The sequence below is a fragment of the Gallinula chloropus genome (assembly GCF_964237585.1).
Source record: "Gallinula chloropus genome assembly, chromosome: 3".
NCBI classification, from domain to species: domain Eukaryota; kingdom Metazoa; phylum Chordata; class Aves; order Gruiformes; family Rallidae; genus Gallinula; species Gallinula chloropus.
In genome coordinates, this window is record NC_140087.1 from 97,573,891 (window position 1) to 97,594,877 (window position 20,987).

The window sequence follows — 20,987 nt, forward strand, 5'->3', positions numbered from 1 at the left end:
TGAACCAATTGCATTTGATTTAGAAATTTCAGATCTTCCAGGTCCCCAGATGGAACCAGCTTTGTCTGCATGACTGAAAATGTCTCCAGACTAACGGTCCAAGTCTGTTTAACTGGAGGACACTCTTCCAGTCTCAATGAGGTGGTGGGGCATTTCCATAAATACCACCATACCACTTGGTAAAGCAGAATTAACAAGAAAAAGGACAGCAGGGAGGACAGAAAGGGTACAAATATAAATCCACGCAATAGCTGTGTCACAAGCAGAGAATTTCCTTACCTCCAGAGACTCTCGCAGGGCTCATTGCACTGACTAGCAGAAATCACAACAGCTTTGCAATCTGCAGGCTCAGTCATGCCTTCCAGTTTTGTCTCAGGGGCTTTTTTCTTGGAATTTCTACAATTTCATTTCTCTTTTTGTCTCATTAAGTAACACTGACAGGGTGTAGCGACACCGTACAGCTGTGCTTGGCACAATGATTCCTCTCGGGTCATTTGGATTTTAAAAGAACCATTCATGACAATTACTACTTTGTGCTGATTTAAACCTCTCATTTTCAATTACCATTTTCCAAGCAGTTCAGGTCACCCCTGCCATGGCCAAGCTGCTAGGAAAACATCTGACACAACTTGATCTGGCAGACCAGGCCGTAATTTTGTGCTGTGAACAAATAAATCAATAAACTATGATAGCCTTTCTGTGATGGGCAGAGCTCAGATATCAGCAAGAGGAGGCACAAAGGAAGCACAGAGTGCAAGGATAAGATAAAAGAGGCTGGAAAACCTTCTCTAGGTCTGTTGCCTTCTGCCACCAGCTCTTCCTTTTTGCATAAATGTTCCTTTTGCTTTCACCTGCCTGCTACATGTTTTTTGATCAGCTTTCCTTCCCCATCTCATTCTTGAGATTTATCTTTAGGTTTGAAGTGTAACTGGTTCCCAAACCCTCCTGTGGCAATCACCATCATTCTTATTCTCACTCTGCTGGGATTCTCCCGCCTTTGGGTGGATGACAAACACCAGGAGCGTGGCTGATCCGTCAAGTGTGAAACTTGAATTTACAGTAGCCCATGTTGTAGAAGGCTTGGCTTTTTATTTTCCCTAACCCTCTGTCTAGCACAACAAGATGAGAGAAGTACCAAAGAAAGGAAAGAAGCAAGAGACTGTGCTGTCTTCCTTCTCTGGCTCTTGTACCCATAAATTCTTACCCAGGCTGAGCTCAGCTGTGTCCCTGGCCTGGTCTCGAGGAGGTGCAGAATGGCTGGGATGAGTACAGCCTCCTGGTGACAGGGAGGACAGGCAGGATAGGGTGCTTGGGAATCAGTTGTCACATCAATCAGATTAATCTGCTTCTAGCTCGACTCTGCACCTAAGATCACCATACTTCTATAATTTCAGTGGCAATACATGTGGATTTAGACTAGCATGGGTTGCACAGAATATCTTTTATGGTTTATGTTTGACACACAAGTGTTTTAAGTGAGCTTCAAAAGTAAGTGCACCAAATGTATATCAGAGCCACTAGACACAAAGCCATCTTCAGTAGTATCTCCTCCCACTTGTGAATAAAGTATTTTATATTTATGCTAAAAGATTCCTACAGTATCTTCCACTATAATACAGAACAATTTGCTGGTAATTTGATATGGTAGGATTTACTCTTTGCTATCTTCTTTATCAATAGAAAAACAGTTCCTTTCAAACATTTTTTCCACAGCTCATTTATTTTACCAGCACTGTGCAACACAGATGTGATTTTCCCCACAGGGACAAAGAACTATTAGAAAATAAGCATGCACCAAGAGTACCTTGGGTTTGATGTTTTCACGGTCAGGAGGCGGGGAAAAAGACTGTGGTGAAGTCAGCTCTCTGGGTCTTGATGGCAGGGTGACTGGTGACTTGTCTGAGACAGGAGATCTGCATTTTAACACCGGTGAGGTGGCAGATTTCTCAGGTCTTGGAGAGGAGTCATTAGACCTATGATTTGTGTGCACCAATGAAGAATTAAGCTGCAGCAGATGGGAATTAATATTACCAGTTTGTGGAAACAGTGGAGTAGAATGAGGCCGGGAGAGAGACCACTGCTTTGAGACACTTGAAGGAATAGGAAAAGAGTCACTTATCTCCTGAACAGATGTTTGGGATGAATCTGATTTAGATCTAGAAGCTGAATGCAGGAAACTTGGGGAAGGACATGAGTGGTTTTCTAGAGTGGGAGAAAATACGCCACTAGAATTGATAGAAGAAAGCAAAGGGTATGAGCAGCAGGTAAAGATAGGTGAGTAAGTGTGCACTCTCTCAGATTTCTGAGGTGCCCCAGACCTGGAGGCAGCATACTGTAGGTCTTCTGGAGAAGGAGAGGTAGGGTGTGAAAGGGAAGGGGCTGCTGGGACACAAGGAGGCAGCAAGGTAGACTGCAAACCCGAAGAGGCAAATGATTTTGTGTGGGAGGAGACAGGGGATGACAGAGGACTTCGGGAGTCTGGAGAAAGTGTTCTGACTGGAAGGTGTTTTTTAGGAGAAAGGGATCTCGCCCTAGGGGTGGGATGAGGCTTGGTGGGTAAAGGCAGATGCTGAGACCACCCTGAAAGCCAATATTCCTCTCCACTCGGAGAACCTGACTTTATAGGAGGGCTTGAAACAGATTTCTTGGGAGTTGGGGGAGTTGTTTTGGACTTTTGATCTATTGTGAGTGTTGAGGAACCAAGGGAGCTGGGAGAAAATGTGGGACATGAAGCAGGGGAGAGTGGTCTCCGCTGAGAAGAGCCTGATCTCAAAATAGCCGTTAAGAGGGTCAGTCTGGTTGGCAGAGAGGATCTGACTCCTGACTTTGCTAAATGTCCTTTAGATGATGTTTGTGTGCAAGGCTCATTTATACTGCATATGGTTGAAGAGGAGCCATAAAGAGAGGGTGGAGACAAAGGTTTAGGGGAAGGAGATAATGAATGTGTTATTATGTGTACTGGGACAGCAGATAAAGCATTCAATCTTTTCGAAGAACTGGGGGTTAGAGCTGAAGATCCTTGAATTTCAGCTGAACATGGAGGATTGGGGGAAAGACTTGGGCTCTTTGCTGGAATGGACGATGCAGTAAAGTCTCCCATTTTGCAAACACATCCAGGGGTATAGAGACTTGGTGTTTGTAGGTTATCAGACACTTGAGGAGAGGAGTAACACCTATTTGATGCAGAAGAGGATATTTTAGACATGGAGTGGGGTGGATTACGGAAAGCAGACTGGAAGTAGAGAGACGAATCTTGCTTAAAAAAACCAGTTCCTGACTGCGAGTTGTTACGGGAGTCTTCCAGCGAAGAGGCTTGATTCAGGTTAACCATGGCACCACACACTACTTTCTGATTAGTTGGAGAAATTAAGTGGACAGCAGGTGGTTTAGAGGAAAGATGATCAGAGGTGGAAAGAGTAGAAATTAACTGGAGAAAAAAGAAAAACAGAAATGTTAATGTAGGTGGAACCTGTGGAACTGTAAAGCAACCCACATTTCTGTCCTGTGATCATGCATATAGTGTTTCCATTAGTAGTGCTCTGTGTGTTAAAAGCACAAGGCTGTCTTAAACTCAGGGATACAGCCTGATGGATATGGCTCTCAAGGGAGATGACTGAATGCAGACAAGTTATGTGTAGCTTTATTTTTATGAGACCTCAGTTTTGTCAACACAAACAGGGTTCAGGACTACTGTATTTTTCATTTTAAGTAAAACCCAAGACAGTTGTGTCATGAGTGTCCAGAACCATATGATGTCATTCACATTGTGCAGACACAACAGAAAGTGAGAAAATGTCAATATCATCCCATCTCACTTTACCAGTTCAGTGGAAAGTAACCTTTCTGTTAATGAGATTCAAGTCAAGCACTCATTTTCTCATTCAGCAAACACCACCTTCTGCAACACTGTGATATCAGAAGAAAAAATTTGCTCAAAACTATTTAAATCAGACATCCAGTCTGTTTTTCACTTTTCTTGCCATTCATAGAGCAGTGTGTTTGACAGTTTGCAGGCATATAAGAGTCCTTATCCCCTTTTCCACAGCCTTACAATACATTAATAAAACAGTAATGAGCTCTTTCATGAGTGCCTTTTTTCTTAGGCCTATTCTAATTAGGATTTGTCAAAACTAATTAGAGCATACAAGTATATTATCAACCTTTCATACAGTTTTATTCTTTCAAAATCTTCCAAGTTATTATAATGCTGAAATTAAAAAATGGGGTATACACAATATGAATAAAACATATCAGTACGAAATAGTGAGCTAAGTCAACCACAAAACTGAAAGGCTTCAAATTACCACCTAACTTTTGACTGAACAATTTCAAAGCAGGGAAATTGACTCTAATCCCTACAAACTTCATATAAATATAACACCTGTTTATCTATTGTTTGATACCCTGAAAAAAAAAAGATTATGCAAGACTATTACAACATCCCGTTTATATATACACAGCTTGCACATGGCTTTGGCTCAGCTTGTGAATTATATGTTTTAATAAAAATATCTTCCCCATAAGAGACAGGAATTATTATTGTATCATATATTATTGATACACCACAAACCAAAAATAAGTACAAAACGTGATTTTCAGGTGGGATCACATGCTAGAAGCTGTGACAGAACAAGACTTATAGGCTTTAAAAGGCTAAACTATATCTAAAATGTTAAATATGGTCTAAATATGTGCAGCAGAAATCTATTAGCCTGTATAATTTAAACCAAACGAGCTCTTCACACTAAATGATGCCAAACAAGTAGCAAGACTTGTAAAATACTTTCTCTGTAAAATACTTTCTCTGTAAAATACTCTCTCTGTAAAATACTCTCAGAAAAGCCAAGGCAATGCCTTGATTTATAGAAATAAACACCATCCATCAGGATGCCTTTACAATCACACTAACTTCCCCTTATTTTACATATGTGTTAAAATGTCCCATTTCAAGAAAGGCAATGGATGTATACAGTGCAAATAATAGGATATAAAAATGAATGTCCATACCACTGTACCATCTATTCTATTGAATTAAGAAAATACGATTCTTGTTGAAAAAGCTGCTAATTAAGAATAAGAATCAATACTGGAAATTGAGAATAATTTGCCGATATTTAAGGATTGTGAAAAATTGTTGTTAAATGTCATGAAACAAAATTATATAACAAGTTTAAAGCAGCATGGTAATACATCTAATTGGGGAATGGCATCTCTATATTTCAAAACAGAATAGATAAATTTCCCTCACAAATACAACAGATTAAAGGAAAATGAAGAATGAATATGAAACTCTATAATGAAAGAGCAGGACGTGCAATGACTTTTAATTAGTTAAAACTTAATAAGAGCAGCTAGGAAAATGTTCATGCTAACAGATGATATATGTGCTCCTACAAGTACGATAACGACATTTTGCTGTAGTCACCTTCCAGTTTGAACACCACTGAACACTAATGTGCCAAGCTAATTGAACTATTATTCAAGTCTTCTGAAAAGATTTTGCTATTGTATTACAATATTAGTATCATATTAGTGTTAACTACCGCTATAAGAATAGATGTATAGGAAGCAACCTCTTATTCCAGGTCTGTGGGGACGAATCCAAAGGCAATCAAAAGAAAAGGCAAAATCCAACAACTGGAACAGCAGTTGGATGAGTTCTGGAACCAATTTTTACACCTCAAATAACAGCATTCCAGAATCGAATGATGCTATATAACCTCATGGGACAGATTGAAGCATTGGCTAATGCAACGGGCATGGGGTTGGAAGAACTGACTATGCAACTACAGGCTACATCAAAAGTGGCACTACAGAACAGACTGACATTAGATTTGTTGTTATTGCATGAAAATTGAGTGAGTGGGTACTTGAACTTATCCAATTATACTTGCAGTATTCACATACCGAATGTAACACAAAACCTTAATGAACAACTAGACCACATGAAGCGTGTAGCAAAAGCATGTAGGGACCATAGTGGAAGTATGGAAGTAGGATGGTTGAACAAACTTTTACATGGTTTAGGATTGTCATTATCAGGATGACTTGCTTCTTTATTGCAATTCGTATTGATAATAATCATTGTAATTATTTTGTGTCGTGTATTATTAGCTTGCATCTAATCAATGCTAACCCAGGTATTAATTCAAGTACACATGCTGTCTGGGTGGACCTAACTGGAGCCACACCTAAATGAAGAAGAAGCTTCAAATGTAAGGGTAAGGGACACTCCCAAAACTGACATAATACAAACATGATCTGGATTTTGAATTGAGTGACTGTAGTCACAGGGTGGATGATGTGGGACTTGCACCTAAGAGGTGTCCACTTATCTCTTATGCAAATATTGTGGATGGAAATCCACAATTATGGTGTAAGAAGAAGACGAAGGAGGGAGCTCTTATTGTAGAAGGACAGCCCTGGTTTGTTTTCAGACATGATGCCTGGTGTGGGACCTGTAACTACCCTTCAAGTAGTTGTGGGCTGTTCCCAGATACTTCCTTGACTGCCTCTTGATGGGAGTCAACAAATCTAACCCCCTCCAGCCTCAGCTCATGTGTCCTCCAGACACCTTGATAGCTTTGTGCTGGGCCCTCATTCCCTTCTTCACATCTCTTTTGAATTTGGGCATGAGGGGACACCAAACTGAGCATGGTTTTACAGGTGCAGCCTCATCAGTGACAGTAGTTGAGATACAAAAACTTTCATCAGTCAATGGGATTTGGTTGGTGGGGTTTTTTCTCTTCAGTTTTTCTACTGGTTTAAAACACTTCTGTAGTTGTATTAGATTAACACAGAGGAAGGGAGTGACAGAAGTAGATTTGTGTTCCTTTGGTCTGTGATGCAATTTCAAACCTTCTCATCTCAGAAGCACCTCAGATACCCAATTCTCAAAAGCATATGAAGTTGAAACAGGTGGTAAGGTTACCTTGGCACAAAGGGAACTTCAAAAAGATCTTGTTGCCTCATAGATGATGATCCCAGAAATATCAAAGAGGTCATAATTTTAGTTCTGAGCCTTGCCCAGAAGGCCTTCAGCACATTTCCAATGGCAGATCTGAGCTGAACACAAGGCAAGTAGTGGTTCTGGTGAAAGCACATTGTTTTGGAAGGGCACAAAAACGTGGTTATTATACAAGCAAGGCCCTGAGAGATGTGCTGATCAAACAGGAAAAAGGAAAGAGTGTGAAAAATGGAGAGCCCAAAAGGTAAAAAATCCTATCTGAGAGAGAATTCGGCTTATGTAGATCTGATCTTGGAGCCAGTCAATTATGTTTTGATCTCAGTAGAACTTGATTAATGATAGGTGAAAATAAAATCTCTACCACAGCCTGCCAGAAAGACAGAAAGAAGCATTGGAAACTGTGGAAAACAGTAAATCAGCCTGTGAACCAAGACCAAATTAACAGAGATACCATTCGTAACAGTCCAGTTTCTAGCAACAAGGAGGGTATATTCTTCAGGTGATGGCAGGAGTTTGCAAAGACAGCTACAGATATTTAGCTAGACATATTTTCCTTATGAAGACTAAGGAAGTACTTAGAGTATTGAAAAACTGCAATTTAAGAATAATGATTAGATATACATTACCCATACTACATACTATCTCTCTTCCCACTCAGGTGAATAGCTAGTAAAGTCAGGCTACAAATCCTTTTTCTGTGCCATCTGTGCTTTCTGTTACTTTGCCAGGCAAATCTCTGTTTGCTGGTCAAGTCATCAAAAGCTCAGGAAAGCTATAGCATGTGGGTTTTTTTTCTGCATCTATCCAATTACTCTATTAGCTTTTAAAGAAAGAACCCAAGTAAGCCTGGCAGAGCCTGCACACTGAACATTGCTGAAGTAAATTTTTCTTTCCCTAGGACAATTATTCTCTCACAAGCTGCTTCCCTTACACAGATTTATCTATGCCTTTACACCTTCACTGGGTGAAATTCTCACTGACTTCACTGGGAGTTTCTTGGAAGTTATAAATATTTCACAGTCCTGTAAAGTCCAAACCAGGTTGGATTTCTCATTCACAATTTCCTCCATCAAAAATTTGCACAAATTGATGAAAAATTGTGTAGCACAAGTATTTCAACACAAGATAGAAAGTCCTATTCTTTTTCAGAGACAAAGCAGCCATGCTTGACTTCTTTTTAAACTGATGAAGAAAGGCATTTTCAACTGATGGAAACCCTGCTGAGGTCAGAGGAAATAAAACATTTTAAGGACGCTTATTTGAATTCTCTTATTGGCAATTTAAAATTTGAATAAATCAATTAATGTGTCCCTAAAGATCAACATAAAATAGACCTTTCAACTTCATTAGCTTGTTCCATACACCAGTGCAAAGTCAGTGTTAACTAACGATCAGAGTAAGAGGATTTTTATAGCTTCTTTCTCTAGCATAAAGGGCTGCAGCAGCTACTTTGGAAAAAATAGGCCTGGGAAGTCTGATGCTGATAATTCAAATCATCTACAGGCTCCATTGATTTCAACAACTTTAGCCAATTTAGACTAGCTGGGAATCTAACACCTTCTGATTAACTTTCTGTCACGATGACCTGCTCCTAAGGGATGCATTACCTGCTCCATTTATACACCGGAGCCACAGGGAGAGGCAGTAAGTCAGAAGGGTTCAGATAACTCCTTAGAGTCAAAACATTACAGGAATGGCCAACAAATATGCTAATTAAAGAGTAAATTTGGGCAAACTGCTTTACAAACTCTATCCTGAAAGCTTTAGAAAGCAAAGGTTAGCTGTATGATTTAAAAATCCAGTTACCTGATCTTTTTGTGGATCAGCAGTGTTGTGGCAAAGTGCAGCACCTGGAACATGCCCATCTCCAGATTTTCCTGCCCCTGTGCCAGGGCAAATGTGGGACGTGGCCAACAGTTGAGCACTGATGGGACCGTAGCCATTGGAAGGCCGATGAACATTGTTCGAGGCAGCAGCTACTTCATCTTCATCACCAGAATCCGTAATCAGGATGAACTCAGCCTTAAAAAGGTCATTCTCCTGCATTTCTCCTTTGCTTGAGTTACAGCCCAGGGACTGGAAAGCTGTTGGGGTGATGCCTGTACGGACAGCAGACTCACAGTCTGGTCTGGCCCTGCTCTTTAAGGCCAGCTCATCAGAGACTGCGTTAGCCTGGAAAAGATACAAGGAAAAAGATCCCAATTAGGTGCATTCTTTTTGCATTCCCCAAAAATGCAGTAACTTTGGCTTGTGCTGGTGGCTAGCACCATGCCACCAAAAGTGTGCAGAAGAATTTGGGTATGAGCACCCAGTAGAAACCAGCTCCCCAGGGAGACCCCCCCACTTCCAGGCCCCCACTTCCAGGCCCCCACTTCCAGGCGCCCAGTCGAATCTCCAAAGGCTGCCTTCCTGGCGTCTCGCAGAGCAACAGGGGACACTGCTCACAACGATGGCCTGAGCCCGGGGCTGGCACAGGAAACGAAAAGGAGGGTGCAGTCAAGCCGAATGAGCTGTCAGACCAGACTACACTAGACACGATGGGAAGGCACCCCGACCGCGGGATCCACAGGAGCAGACAATGCTCCTCAGAGGAGTCTGACAGACAAATCTGGGACAAAACCTATACATATTAATGAAGAAACAAAAGCCTTTAAGCCAGGGCACTCTCTGAAGAGAGCAGACAAAGAATCTGAGGTCAGAGAGCTTTTCTGTATGTTCAAGATTCTCAGCACAGACCACAATTCTTCTTTGTATTTTGTGCAATTTCTACTTTTCGGTATGTAACTTCTCAAGCATGCTCTGGAGGAGTAGTCCAAACTGAGCATCTGACACAAGCATCACCAAATCATTCAGTATTGAAACTGCTATGGTAATTCCTATTCCTCTTGGAGGAGTAATCAGGTAAAAGAACAGAAATACTGTGTACTACAAAACAAAGCCTGTAGATGGGGCTCATATTTGAAACCTGCCTGAGGAATACAGTAACTGCAAATTTCCACTGGCAGCTCTACAAGTCCCTGGAGTTCAGTTCTTTAAAAAAATATTTGAACCTAAAGAGGAATACCCCCAGTATGCCTATGGAGGTGTTATTTTCTTTATCTTAGTGGGGGGAGGGGGGATGTTTAAGATATTGCTCAGGTTCTAGACATTTTAGAAAAGGGGGTAATCAGTGCCATGAAGACTTCCGTGCTGCATCACCAGCTAGGAAAGTTTTCTCTGCCTGCAGAGAGCCACAGAGAGACGCTACTTACAGCAAAACCAATCCTGAGCTGGAAATGTGACTCATGAGTTAAAAATCCTGAGGATAATATTCCAATGCATGTCTCTTCAAACATCCCTGCCCAGACCAATCCCTTTTTTAGCCAGATAGGCCACTGAAAATTCTGGACCATGTTCTGGTCAGAGGACTGTGAACTCCTGTGGTAAGTTTATTACCACCAAGAATTGCAGCCCCAGCAATGTCCCATGGAAGAGGCTGTTGTACAAAAGCCACATAACCACTATTCTGAGGGTTCCAGATTCCTCTCAGGTGGCATGGAATAAAATAAGGTCTGTTAAGCATTGTGAGGCAGGAAAGGCATAACAAACACTATGTGCTGGCTAAAGGCAGAAGGACCAGGAATGCTGGGCTGCTGGCTTCATTGTCACAGAAAATTGTGGAGACAAGGTTTGAAAAATAAAAAGCAAGCTTTCACCTTAATGCTTTACTATGCAGCTATGAAAGAGATTGGCACCTTTGCTGGAAGCCACAGCACTGGAATTTGCTGAAACCAGGATCCAGTGAACAGCTCTTGGTTGATTCCCATGTGACAACACTCCTCACACACCACTCTTGCTCCTGTGAAGATCAGGAAGGAATCCCACCCGTTGTCTGCCAAGAATATAGTCTTTGCATGACTGACAGAAGACAGTATTGAGATGGGAAAGGATTTCCTTCTAATATAAACTCTGCCAAAGGCAAAACAGGCTGTTGAGCAGATAGCAGTCTTTTCTTGCACAATGATTATGCATCCCTGGTAGGCTGGGTAATTAAAGTGAAACACAATCCAGGCAACAGTTCAAAGCAAAGGGTTTCAGATCAGCGATGATCGGGACAATATTTTCTATCTTTTGAAAGACTGAAAAAATTAGCACAAACAAAATTTACCTTATTTATAATTTCTTGATTACTTGAATCCTTTGGCTCCTCTGGAATTGTCACAAGGAACTTAGAGATGTCTACAACTTCAAAATGAGTTGGAAGTCTTCCAATGGATGGTACAAATGAGAAGGTCAATGGTTTGGTTCCAGATTCTTGAGAAGTGACCTACGAAACACACAATTAGTTTGATTTGTCAGAGTTGAAATAACATTAACTACTTCATCTACATAATTTACAAGTCTATTATTAACTATACTGGTCATTTTTTTTTTAACAAGACATTGTATATCAAGGTCTTCATTAACAGACAGCACTGATTGTATTCATCATACTATATATTCTAATGGTGTGGCACAGCAGACAGGAGAAATATTGTTCAATAACATGTTATTCTTTCCATTTTCCATACCAGAAACAGAAAACCAAAGATAACTCATTTCAAGGCTGGTTTTATCTTTGTTTATCTCTGCTTTAGTAGAACAAAAAATTTAACTATCCCACTGTATATGGCCATAATATAGCCCCTGGAGTATTTGCTTAACAACTTATAACAAATTGGAAGAACCTTCACTCCGCAAAAAGAAAGCAAAACTTGTTTACATTTTCTAATACAAATGCAGCTAATTCTGAACATCTGAGATGAATTCTGACTCAAGGAAAGGATTATTTTCTATTTTCTTTGGACCATTCAGCCACATACACCAAATAAATCTGTGTCTGTCTTCTAATTTCTCCCTCCCCAACTTGGCATTCATACTAGGACCACATATGTAGGGCATGTATACTCTGAAGAGAAACAAGACAATTTCTCCTAAGTTTTCATCTCAGATCATTTCCATCTCCTTCACAGGAGATAATGGACAAGAAAAAGAAGTTCAAACCGTGGTATAAACTCTTGGTTATTTTGCCAGATATCAGGGAAAGGAACTCCAAAATCCTTGGCAAGGTAAATAGAGGGAACCACATTCCAAACCACTGAACTCGATATACTGACTTTCCCACTATTTGTTGGCATAGAAAAATCCTTCTTTTAGATTCAAAACTATGGAATGCATAGATTTTCCCTTCTTTTATCATCTGATTTAAAGCTTATGGCAGTTAATTGTACTTTCAGTGAACTCTAATATGCAGAACCTTGAACAGTATTGAATCATAGAGAACAATTACTTCAACTATTTGGTTTACTTCTTGTTTAAAGTGAAACAGCCATAGCTCTCATTATGTTTCTTTGCACTTTGCATCTATAAGTAAATAGCAATTACAGAACAGAGTGGTATTATGGAATACATTCACATGAATCTGTCTTCTCATGCCTGGGACGTTAAAAAACATATCCTGCAGGGCTTGTGCAAAACAGAGTCGGATTATTTATACAAACACTGCCAACTTGTTTTCTCTACAATTTAGGGGAATACCATGACCACTGCTCTCTCAGACACACCCATATGTCCACCTCCAATTCTGAAAGAATAAGGTGGTTTGATTCTTGAAAGTGAAAAGTCTGAATAAATGGCAGACATCTCAGTCCTGAAATTGGACCTTTATATTCACAAACTTGCACAAGTATGTTATGTTACACTGCAGACGACTTAACCAGTTGGAGATGTGCATGGCAAGAATGCAGAGACAAGGTGGTCTCCTACTTTCCCTCCTCCAATTCACACAAGTCGCCAAGCACCAGAGTACCCAATGCGTGGCCTGAATCAGTGGCAAAAGGGTGGCTGCTAACTGCTCCACTGTTAGCCCAGAGCTCTGGATGTAATTTTGCGTGAGGAAGAAACAGCATAGCTCTGTCCTTCTCACAGAAGCCAAGGTACCCAAGTGATCATTGGTCTTCATAACACAGCAGCAAAATTTGAAAATATGAATAGCTGGCACATTCAACACTTAGTCCTTACTCCTGCTACAAGTCAGCAGAGCAGTATCAGTGCTCAAGGATGTTGTCACTAGCGAGCAGCCACCAGTCCCTACAATGCAGCCAAGGGTGCAGCCTCCACCCAAGCACCTGATGTACCCAAAAGTGCTCTTCAAGAAGCAGCATTACCTGTACACAGGCAGGAGCACACATTATTTTGGCATTAGTGATTTCTGCCCAGCTGACACTGTCCATTACAGTCTTACACAGCACTTGGGTCTCCACTGAAACCAGCCAGAGAAGGCCTTTGCTTTCCTATAGGTCTGCGGCTGTGCTTTCATCCTCTCTCTCTCTCTAAGTAGGAAATTCACTTAATGGCTTCAACTATCTCAGTCATCTTTACTCTTATTTTAAAATATCTTTTAAATGGTTATTTTCATTTTACAGATTTCAAAAAATAAGTTATTCTGACATTTTAAAATTTAAATTATACAATGTGAAGCAGAAGGAACGATTACAAACTTTTTCTTTTTTTTAGGATAAAATTTTTGCACCTTTTTTCATATACTCATGTACTATATCTCTCTGGCTGATGTTTCTATCCTTGAAGAACTGAAAGAAATGATCAGGGTGGACTTTCAGCATTTAATTACATCTATTAAAAGCAACTCTGAGATGTAGAGGTAAAGAATAGAAGAATAACCCTAAAATTGAAATATATATTCATATATATGAAACTTCCATGCAGATTATCATATTTTCTCGAGACCCAATAGTAACAGTAGAAGGAATTCAATGCCACACATTCCCTGCTGCTGTAATTCATTTGAGTCAATAGAGTTACAGTGGCAGAAAGACACCATATGCCATGTCTGTTCAAGTTAATACTAATGAACTCTGGTATATAATATATAATTTACTTTATGCAAAATGAAATAATTTATTTGTTTTAATTACATCCTTTCATGTTACATAGTTCTCTGAAGAATATAAATTATATGGTTTACTATAAATCACCTTTGACTATACATTGGGGGCTATAGGCTGCTGCAAAATACCTTGGTGAATACCTTCAAAAGGAGAAACTTTTTTCTAGATGACTTCCATGACTTCCCATGTCATCAATTGACAAACAGGTTTGTGGCATAATTAATACCATCAATTTACAACTACCCTGGGAATAGTATCTTAAATTATACTAATTATTGTTTTAATTATCAGAGATTCCACAGCCCTTACTTGTAGAGCACATTTTTATTGTCTCAGTTACCTTACGAAGACAAATGAACACATCTATTTAATCTTCTCACGTGCTCTATATGCATTCGGCATACTGCCTGTTTTGTAATTTAAATTGAGGTCCCATTGTCAATGATTGCTTCCCAGGATTTCCTTCTGGAATACAGATTGCTGGAGTGAAATGGAATATGCTGGTTCACATTACCACTTTGCCAGTATAAGTCATTTTGTAACAACACGACACCCTGAGAAAACATCACTCTTGAAATACCACAACCTTCCCTTTGGGCCTGTTCCTTTGTTTAAAGGACAGAAAAGGAAATACATGTATAAATAATAGCAAATTAACAAGCATGTGCATCATACCACAGAAACATGTTGACTGACATGCCGTTTTGGTCAGAGCACAAATTCACATGCCCACCATTCCTATGTGATAAATATAGCTCTAACACAGAGAGCACAGCGAAAGCCACTCACCCAGACGGGGAGAAGGGCCACCCAAAAACACGGCCCAAGTTGTGTAACCTCTCCTTAAACTCCTTTTCTGTGCTCAGTCTAAAGTCAAACCACAAAGAGACATTGTCTCCTTGAGACAGAGGAAAAAAAGTCTAGTCTGCTACAGACAAAATTATCAGTTAATGAGATGTAAGAATCTCCAGTATATCTTCATATCCAGCCTTATTATAGCTATCACAGTAACCTAATAAGCTCTGGCTTATCTAAAGCCTTTTACAAACAGCAGCAGATGATCACCTGAACACCAACTTTCTATCCATGAAACTTCAGGGGAAAAGCCAAATCTCACTCCAAAAGTCCAGGATGAAATTACAACCCAGATGAAGTTTGTGCCAAAATTCCCACCAACAGCTGTGGTCCAGGAACTTCCCCAGGCTGTTTGCCTGCCTCTGATGTACCCATTGTATCACCTTCAGCAAATCACTGTTATTTCTTTCAATACAGCGACACACACCAAAACACACATATGCAGACAGATATCTTTGGCAAATTATATGTGTAAAGCTCTAGAAAGAGTAAATGAATAATAGTATAAAATTGTCATCTATTATTCAAAATGCAAGAGCTAATTCAGCTGAAGTGTTTCTTTCAACAATAATTTTAATTAGCTCTTCAGCCCAGCAAACTCTATACAACTGTAATTGCTCTTTCATACCACTCTCTACATATGCAGCTAGGCATGGTGAAAAGTAAGAAAAGATAACCTTTAATTTCCTCTTGCAAAGGGGGACTAAAATGCCTTGCCTGTTACATTTTATTGATTTAATTAAATTCACTTTCACTAAACAGTCATAAAACATTAGACCCTAAAGTAATGTGGGTCTCTAAATCATATTTTAGGATCACTAATTTCCTTGAAGCCCTTATGTCTTCTAGTCTCCTAAATCTCCTAGGAAGCAACATCTTCCAAACCGAAAAAACCGCCTTTGTAACAAACCAAACTTCTCCAACCCACCATGCATGCACAGACCTTCAGCTAGGCAGTCCCACACCTACACTGCCTCCAGGTAATCACCATTTCCTTCTGTCTGTCCTGCACTCACTATATCATGCAGGTTGATCAGAAATGATGCAGAAATATTGCTGCTAGTTTTGCACAGATTTGTTTTGGGGTTTTTCTATAGTAAGGCCCGGCTTGCCATCTGATCTTGCATAGAAGGCAGTCAAGGATTGGTAAAAGTAGACTGAAAATTGGAAGGCTGATTGCAAAAGTAAATTTAAAAACCCCAAAGCCTGGTGCTGTTTAGCACGCACATGGACTGCTTACCACATACGTTAATGGTCAGAAGACTCCTTGGGAAACAGGAGACTTTGGACCAAGTCTGTAGATACATAAAACTATCTGCACCTAAACATAAACAGATTCCCATTTACAGAATCAGAATCAGAATTTCCCTGTTTTTTTTTTTTTAATAATTCCATCTCTGTTATTCAGTGAGAAATTGAAAGTGAACCTAAATTTATTCTTTTTTTTCCTGTAAAATTTTCTTGCCTTTTCAACCCTGCAACAGAGTCCCAAAATGCTGCTGCTGTCATCACAGCAGACTTGGGGAACTTGGAGCACAGTCTCATTAATGTTCCCTTAGTTTCTTTTCCCAAAAGCTGCACCGATCATCAAGCAGGTATAATTTTCAAATCAAGCACTGGGAATAGAAATAAACCCCCCCTTACATCTGTCTGAGCTGAGACATCACTCTCACCCATCAGCTACCTGTCCCTTTGCGTCTTGCAATGTCTGAGTGGTTGAAGGATAGAGGAATTTCAGCCAGACCAGTTCCCTCCCCGTGGAACATGAGGCTTCCCCACCACACCACCTGAGCACTGATGGCCTTGGCTTTACCTCCACAAGAGCATCAAGCCTCAGTAGTTCTCCTTCCAACGACACACTACAAAACAAGTTTGGTGACACACTAGAGAATACATTTTGGGAACAGATGATGGCCAGCATCACGCCCATATCTGTATGTAACCCCACATGTGTCTTCTAATGGACCATGATTTTTGTACATTGAACTATTAATTGATTCTAGGGGGAAAAAAGTACTAATAAAACATACATCCTACTATCAGAAAAGCATTTGGAAGACTGTTGAAGAAAACCAGGGGATTTTAACAGATGTCTCCCAAGGTACAAGGAGAAGTCTTGAAAGTGTAAATATAGGATTGATGCCCCAGGGCTGCAAGCACAAATCATTAATAATCAGTTATTGTTCACTACAGGAATGCAATCCTGTGTGCTGGTATTAAGGATAAGAGTGGAAACAATGAACCAGTATCCAGCATATGTAAAACATATTAAACATAGTGGAATTTCAATATAACATAGAATTTACTGGTCAATGAAGAAAGAACAAACAAACTGTTAGCAAGCATACGAAAATAACTCGGATTTATTTCAGGAGAAGTAAGCATCACCAGCAACTGCAGATGCTGGCAGCTTCCATAAAAATGCATAGGGCAAATCATATGAGGAACGGTTGAGGGAACTGGGGATGTTTAGCTTGGAGAAGAGGAGGCTGAGGGGAGACCTTATCACCACCTTATCACTACCTGAAGGGAGGTTGTAGAGAGGTGGGCAGTAGTCTCTTCAGCCAGGTGACAGGGGAGATGACAAAGGGAGATGACATGAAGCTGTGCCAGGGCAGGTTTACATTGGATATTTTTGCTGAAAGAGTTGTCAGGGCCTGGAACAGGCTGCCCAGGGATGTGGTTGAGTCACCTACCCTGAATGTATTAAAAAAAAGGGTTGATGAGGTACTTAGGGATATGGGAATGGATTGGACTTGATGATCTTCAAAGGTCTTTTCCAACCTTGTGATTCTGTGATTCTGCACAAAGAGTTGTCCTCCCAGCTGGGAGCTATGAGTGTACAAGAAACCTGGAGGAGTAACTAAATGCACCATGCGAATACTTATCCAATGTTTCCGGGAACAGGCTCATTCTATTAATGATAAGAGCTTGGCTAATAAAAAAGTGTTCTGATAAATATTAGTTGTGAGGAGTGCTGCCTCAAACTTGACACACACACACACACCGCCAGGGAAAAGGGAATGAACAACATTATAGCACTGTGATTAGGCTGCTGATACTTAGATTAGACTAAGTACAGATTTTTTTTAGTGCTTCTCTATGCGTGTTTCTCTAGCTTGCAAAAGTTGCATGAAGTATCTGGACTTCACCACACCCTTGATGCTTGGTAGTGATTTAGGTGCAGCAAAGATTGAGAATTTCCCACTTCTGCAGCTTTTCTGCCCATTTTTGAAGAACTGCCTTCCTGCTTTGTTTACACACAACTCAAGGTGGACTCACTTTAGCAGCTTGAATTATGCTTTAAACAGCTCCAGGTTAATGGCTGTGTGTGAAATCCATCAGACATGATAAGGATGTGCTGGATGTCAGGGCTCTTGGTGCTTCACTGGAAACCTGCTGTTAGCAAGAGCACTTTAGCGGTATTTCGGAATACGCAACACCGGCAGTCTCTGTTTCCCCAGGTATAACTCTATCCAAAACACTCCAACAGAGAGTGTGAACACCTCTATCATACAAATCTGACAGTGAGAAATGAACAACCATGGCTCTTTATACCACAGACACTTGCACTGTAGCACTTAACTCTCAAAAAAAATCTCCTCCAACCTGAAGGACTGCAGGTTCAGGCTCAAATTCATTCTCACTTCCACCACCTTCAGCAAAGAAACCCACCTTTTTCCAGGAGAGGATACAGGACAATTTCAAACACCAGGAAGTCTCTCCCTACCCAGAGCCTTCACTGACCTCTGAGTGACTTGAATGTGCCAGTTCTCTCTGCCCCAGGTTAATAGGTCCTGTCATTACCTGCTGCCCTCCCGATACGAACATCCAGCTCCACCTGCTCTCACCAAAGCACCTAACAGCAGAGAGATGCTGCTACTCATGCGCATCCTTGTAGGTACCATATGCATATTGCTCTCCACTGACAGCTGTCTCCTCTTTTGTTTCGATGGTATCTGGTTCCCTGAAAGTTTTCTTGTCCTCTCATTTCCCTCTTTTATTACTTCTGTCTGTTCTCAGCTAAACAAGGTTAAAAGTGCATTTAGTTTTTAGATAGCTTTCTCAGGTTAGTTTTTTTTTTTAATGTTTTTCTTATTGAAAACTGCAAAAAGTAAGAGGGTTTGAGTGTTAAAACATTTTGGCTGAGTTTGGTTTAATTGGAAATTATCTTTTCATTTAAAAACAATTGATGTGACGGAGGAACAAAAAGTTTGATATGATTTGATCTTGGCAGTGCAGATTCTACCAAGTTGTCTCCTGTGTTCAGCCTCTCTTCCATTATTATTATAAAAGTTTCTGGTCTATTCCCTTTAAATCTCCAAAGCATGACATTTTTAATACATACCTGCTGTCCCAAACTGCTACATCCTAGGTCTGGGCATTTCTGTTGCTAAGGAGCAATATTTTTGGAACAGGGATCCAAAGGAATTAAAGAAACACACAGAACTGTTCAGCTTAAATTTAAATTAAAGACTGTACATCTGGCACCAACATACCTATAACAGTAGCATATCTTTCAAGTTTTAGTGTTAACTCACTAATTGATCATGACATACTTTCAAATATTAGTTTCAACATCCAAAAAGCCATCTGCCATTTGGATTTGTGAGTTTTTTTGATCAATCAGAAAAACATATTTTAAAAACAATGTTTTCATGAAGTACAAATTATAACCTTAGTTTTTATCCATTCTTATATGACCAGGCTGAGGACTTCTAGTCTTCAATTTTTGCTGCTGCCATTCCAGCAGATAGCAGTGGAAGTCTTAAAATACCCACTGAAAGTCTTATAATGCCAGCCAGCCCAAATCCCTCAGCTTCAGTCCACAAGGAAAAAGAACAGGATCCTCGTTGATCTTATATCTTACAGTCCTCTGCACAGGGGAATTAAACAAATAATCAATACAAGCCAGTCTACAAGTATTCTTACCTGTTCTTTGCTAATAAAACTCAGTGGACTGATAGTTCGGCTGTCTCTTTTCCCGGGCAGCTGTCCATAGCATGTAGGGCACAGTTGGAAGATAAATAAAAAAGTGAACTCTAAAAAACACTGAAGAAAGGAGCGTGATGAAACTGAAGAAGAGGTCATATTTTCCCCCTCTCAGCAAGGATTTTCAGAGGTCCTTTTAACAAACTATTTTCTGAGTAGGCCTGTGTGGGCCCAGAGGAATGCTGACTACAAAGGCTAATTATTCTGGCACTCAGCTACTAACAAACAAAAAGGTAAAGCTGAAGGTCTGTTGGCTTCTTATGTACATTCACAGGAGGGCAGGCTGATAAACTTAGGATCTCATTTTCTTCTCTGTGCTAATCATTATAAAGCAGCTGTCTTTAAACATTTAACTTGAGCTTTCCCAGATGTCAAGAATACTGCAAGTTTACAGAGCCAGGGTCATTTTTATACAACTTGATCTATTTGGAAGAACAGCTACACTTGTCCCAATTAAGTAATTTTACTTTTTTCCAACAAAAGCATTTGTGTGAAGAATTGTGGTTTTACAAACTTGACTTTGTCTCATCAAAACAAATTAAAACAAAAAAGAACTGTACCAAAAAAAAAAAACATTTTGAGTTGCACTTTAGCATAATCATTCAGCTAAATACAGTCATGTACCATTCCTCAGATATTTTAGAGTGTAGGAGAAAGAATAGGAGTAGATTTTCCACAGCAGACTGTACATTTTGTACCAAGAACAAGCATAAGTTCTTTAGTCAACAAATCTGGGCAGCCTGCAAAGTGAAATCTATACTTTGCCTCAGGCTTCCTGTGCTGCCCTGAATAGTTGCCTGTAACCTTGTCTATACTAAAATATTCTGACAGGCAACTGCAACTTCTTTGCTATGTATTTCCAGATATCCTACAGCCACGTGACATTAATTTGACTAGTTTTGGTGGATCTAACACATGCAGTTAGCACATGGCAGCCTTTACTTAGGACAGCTGTCACCTCTTAAATTTCTGTACCTAGGGATGACATATGGCATTTCTCAAAGTTCCCATTTGAGACCAGCCAAGCAGCTTTTCATAAATGGGACTATCCCACTCAGATGGCCAACTTTAACCAAGTCAGGTCCTGGTTTTGCCCTGCAACTCATATTCCTCATAGAACAGAGATATAAGTGATGCTGTTTGCTTTCAAAATCAGGTTTTTCTTCTTTCTAACCTTATACACTTGGTCTTATATTTCGGTGTCTATTAACACATTTGCCAACAATTTATTCTTTCTTTGCTTTTTT

At 40.1% G+C, this 20,987-nt stretch overlaps 1 protein-coding gene across 1 annotated transcript in view; it reads right to left on the reverse strand.

Annotated features, from left to right (window-relative positions):
* MLIP (muscular LMNA interacting protein) overlaps positions 1-20,987 on the reverse strand; it is a 113,429-nt gene that overhangs the window by 56,891 nt on the left and 35,551 nt on the right. Inside the window, exons 2-4 of the mRNA XM_084262544.1 lie at positions 11,115-11,273; positions 8,774-9,139; positions 1,805-3,427 (exon numbers count right to left, since the gene is read on the reverse strand). Coding sequence (XP_084118670.1) covers positions 1,805-3,427; positions 8,774-9,139; positions 11,115-11,273 — 2,148 coding nt within the window. The remainder of the gene's footprint in view (positions 1-1,804; positions 3,428-8,773; positions 9,140-11,114; positions 11,274-20,987) is intronic.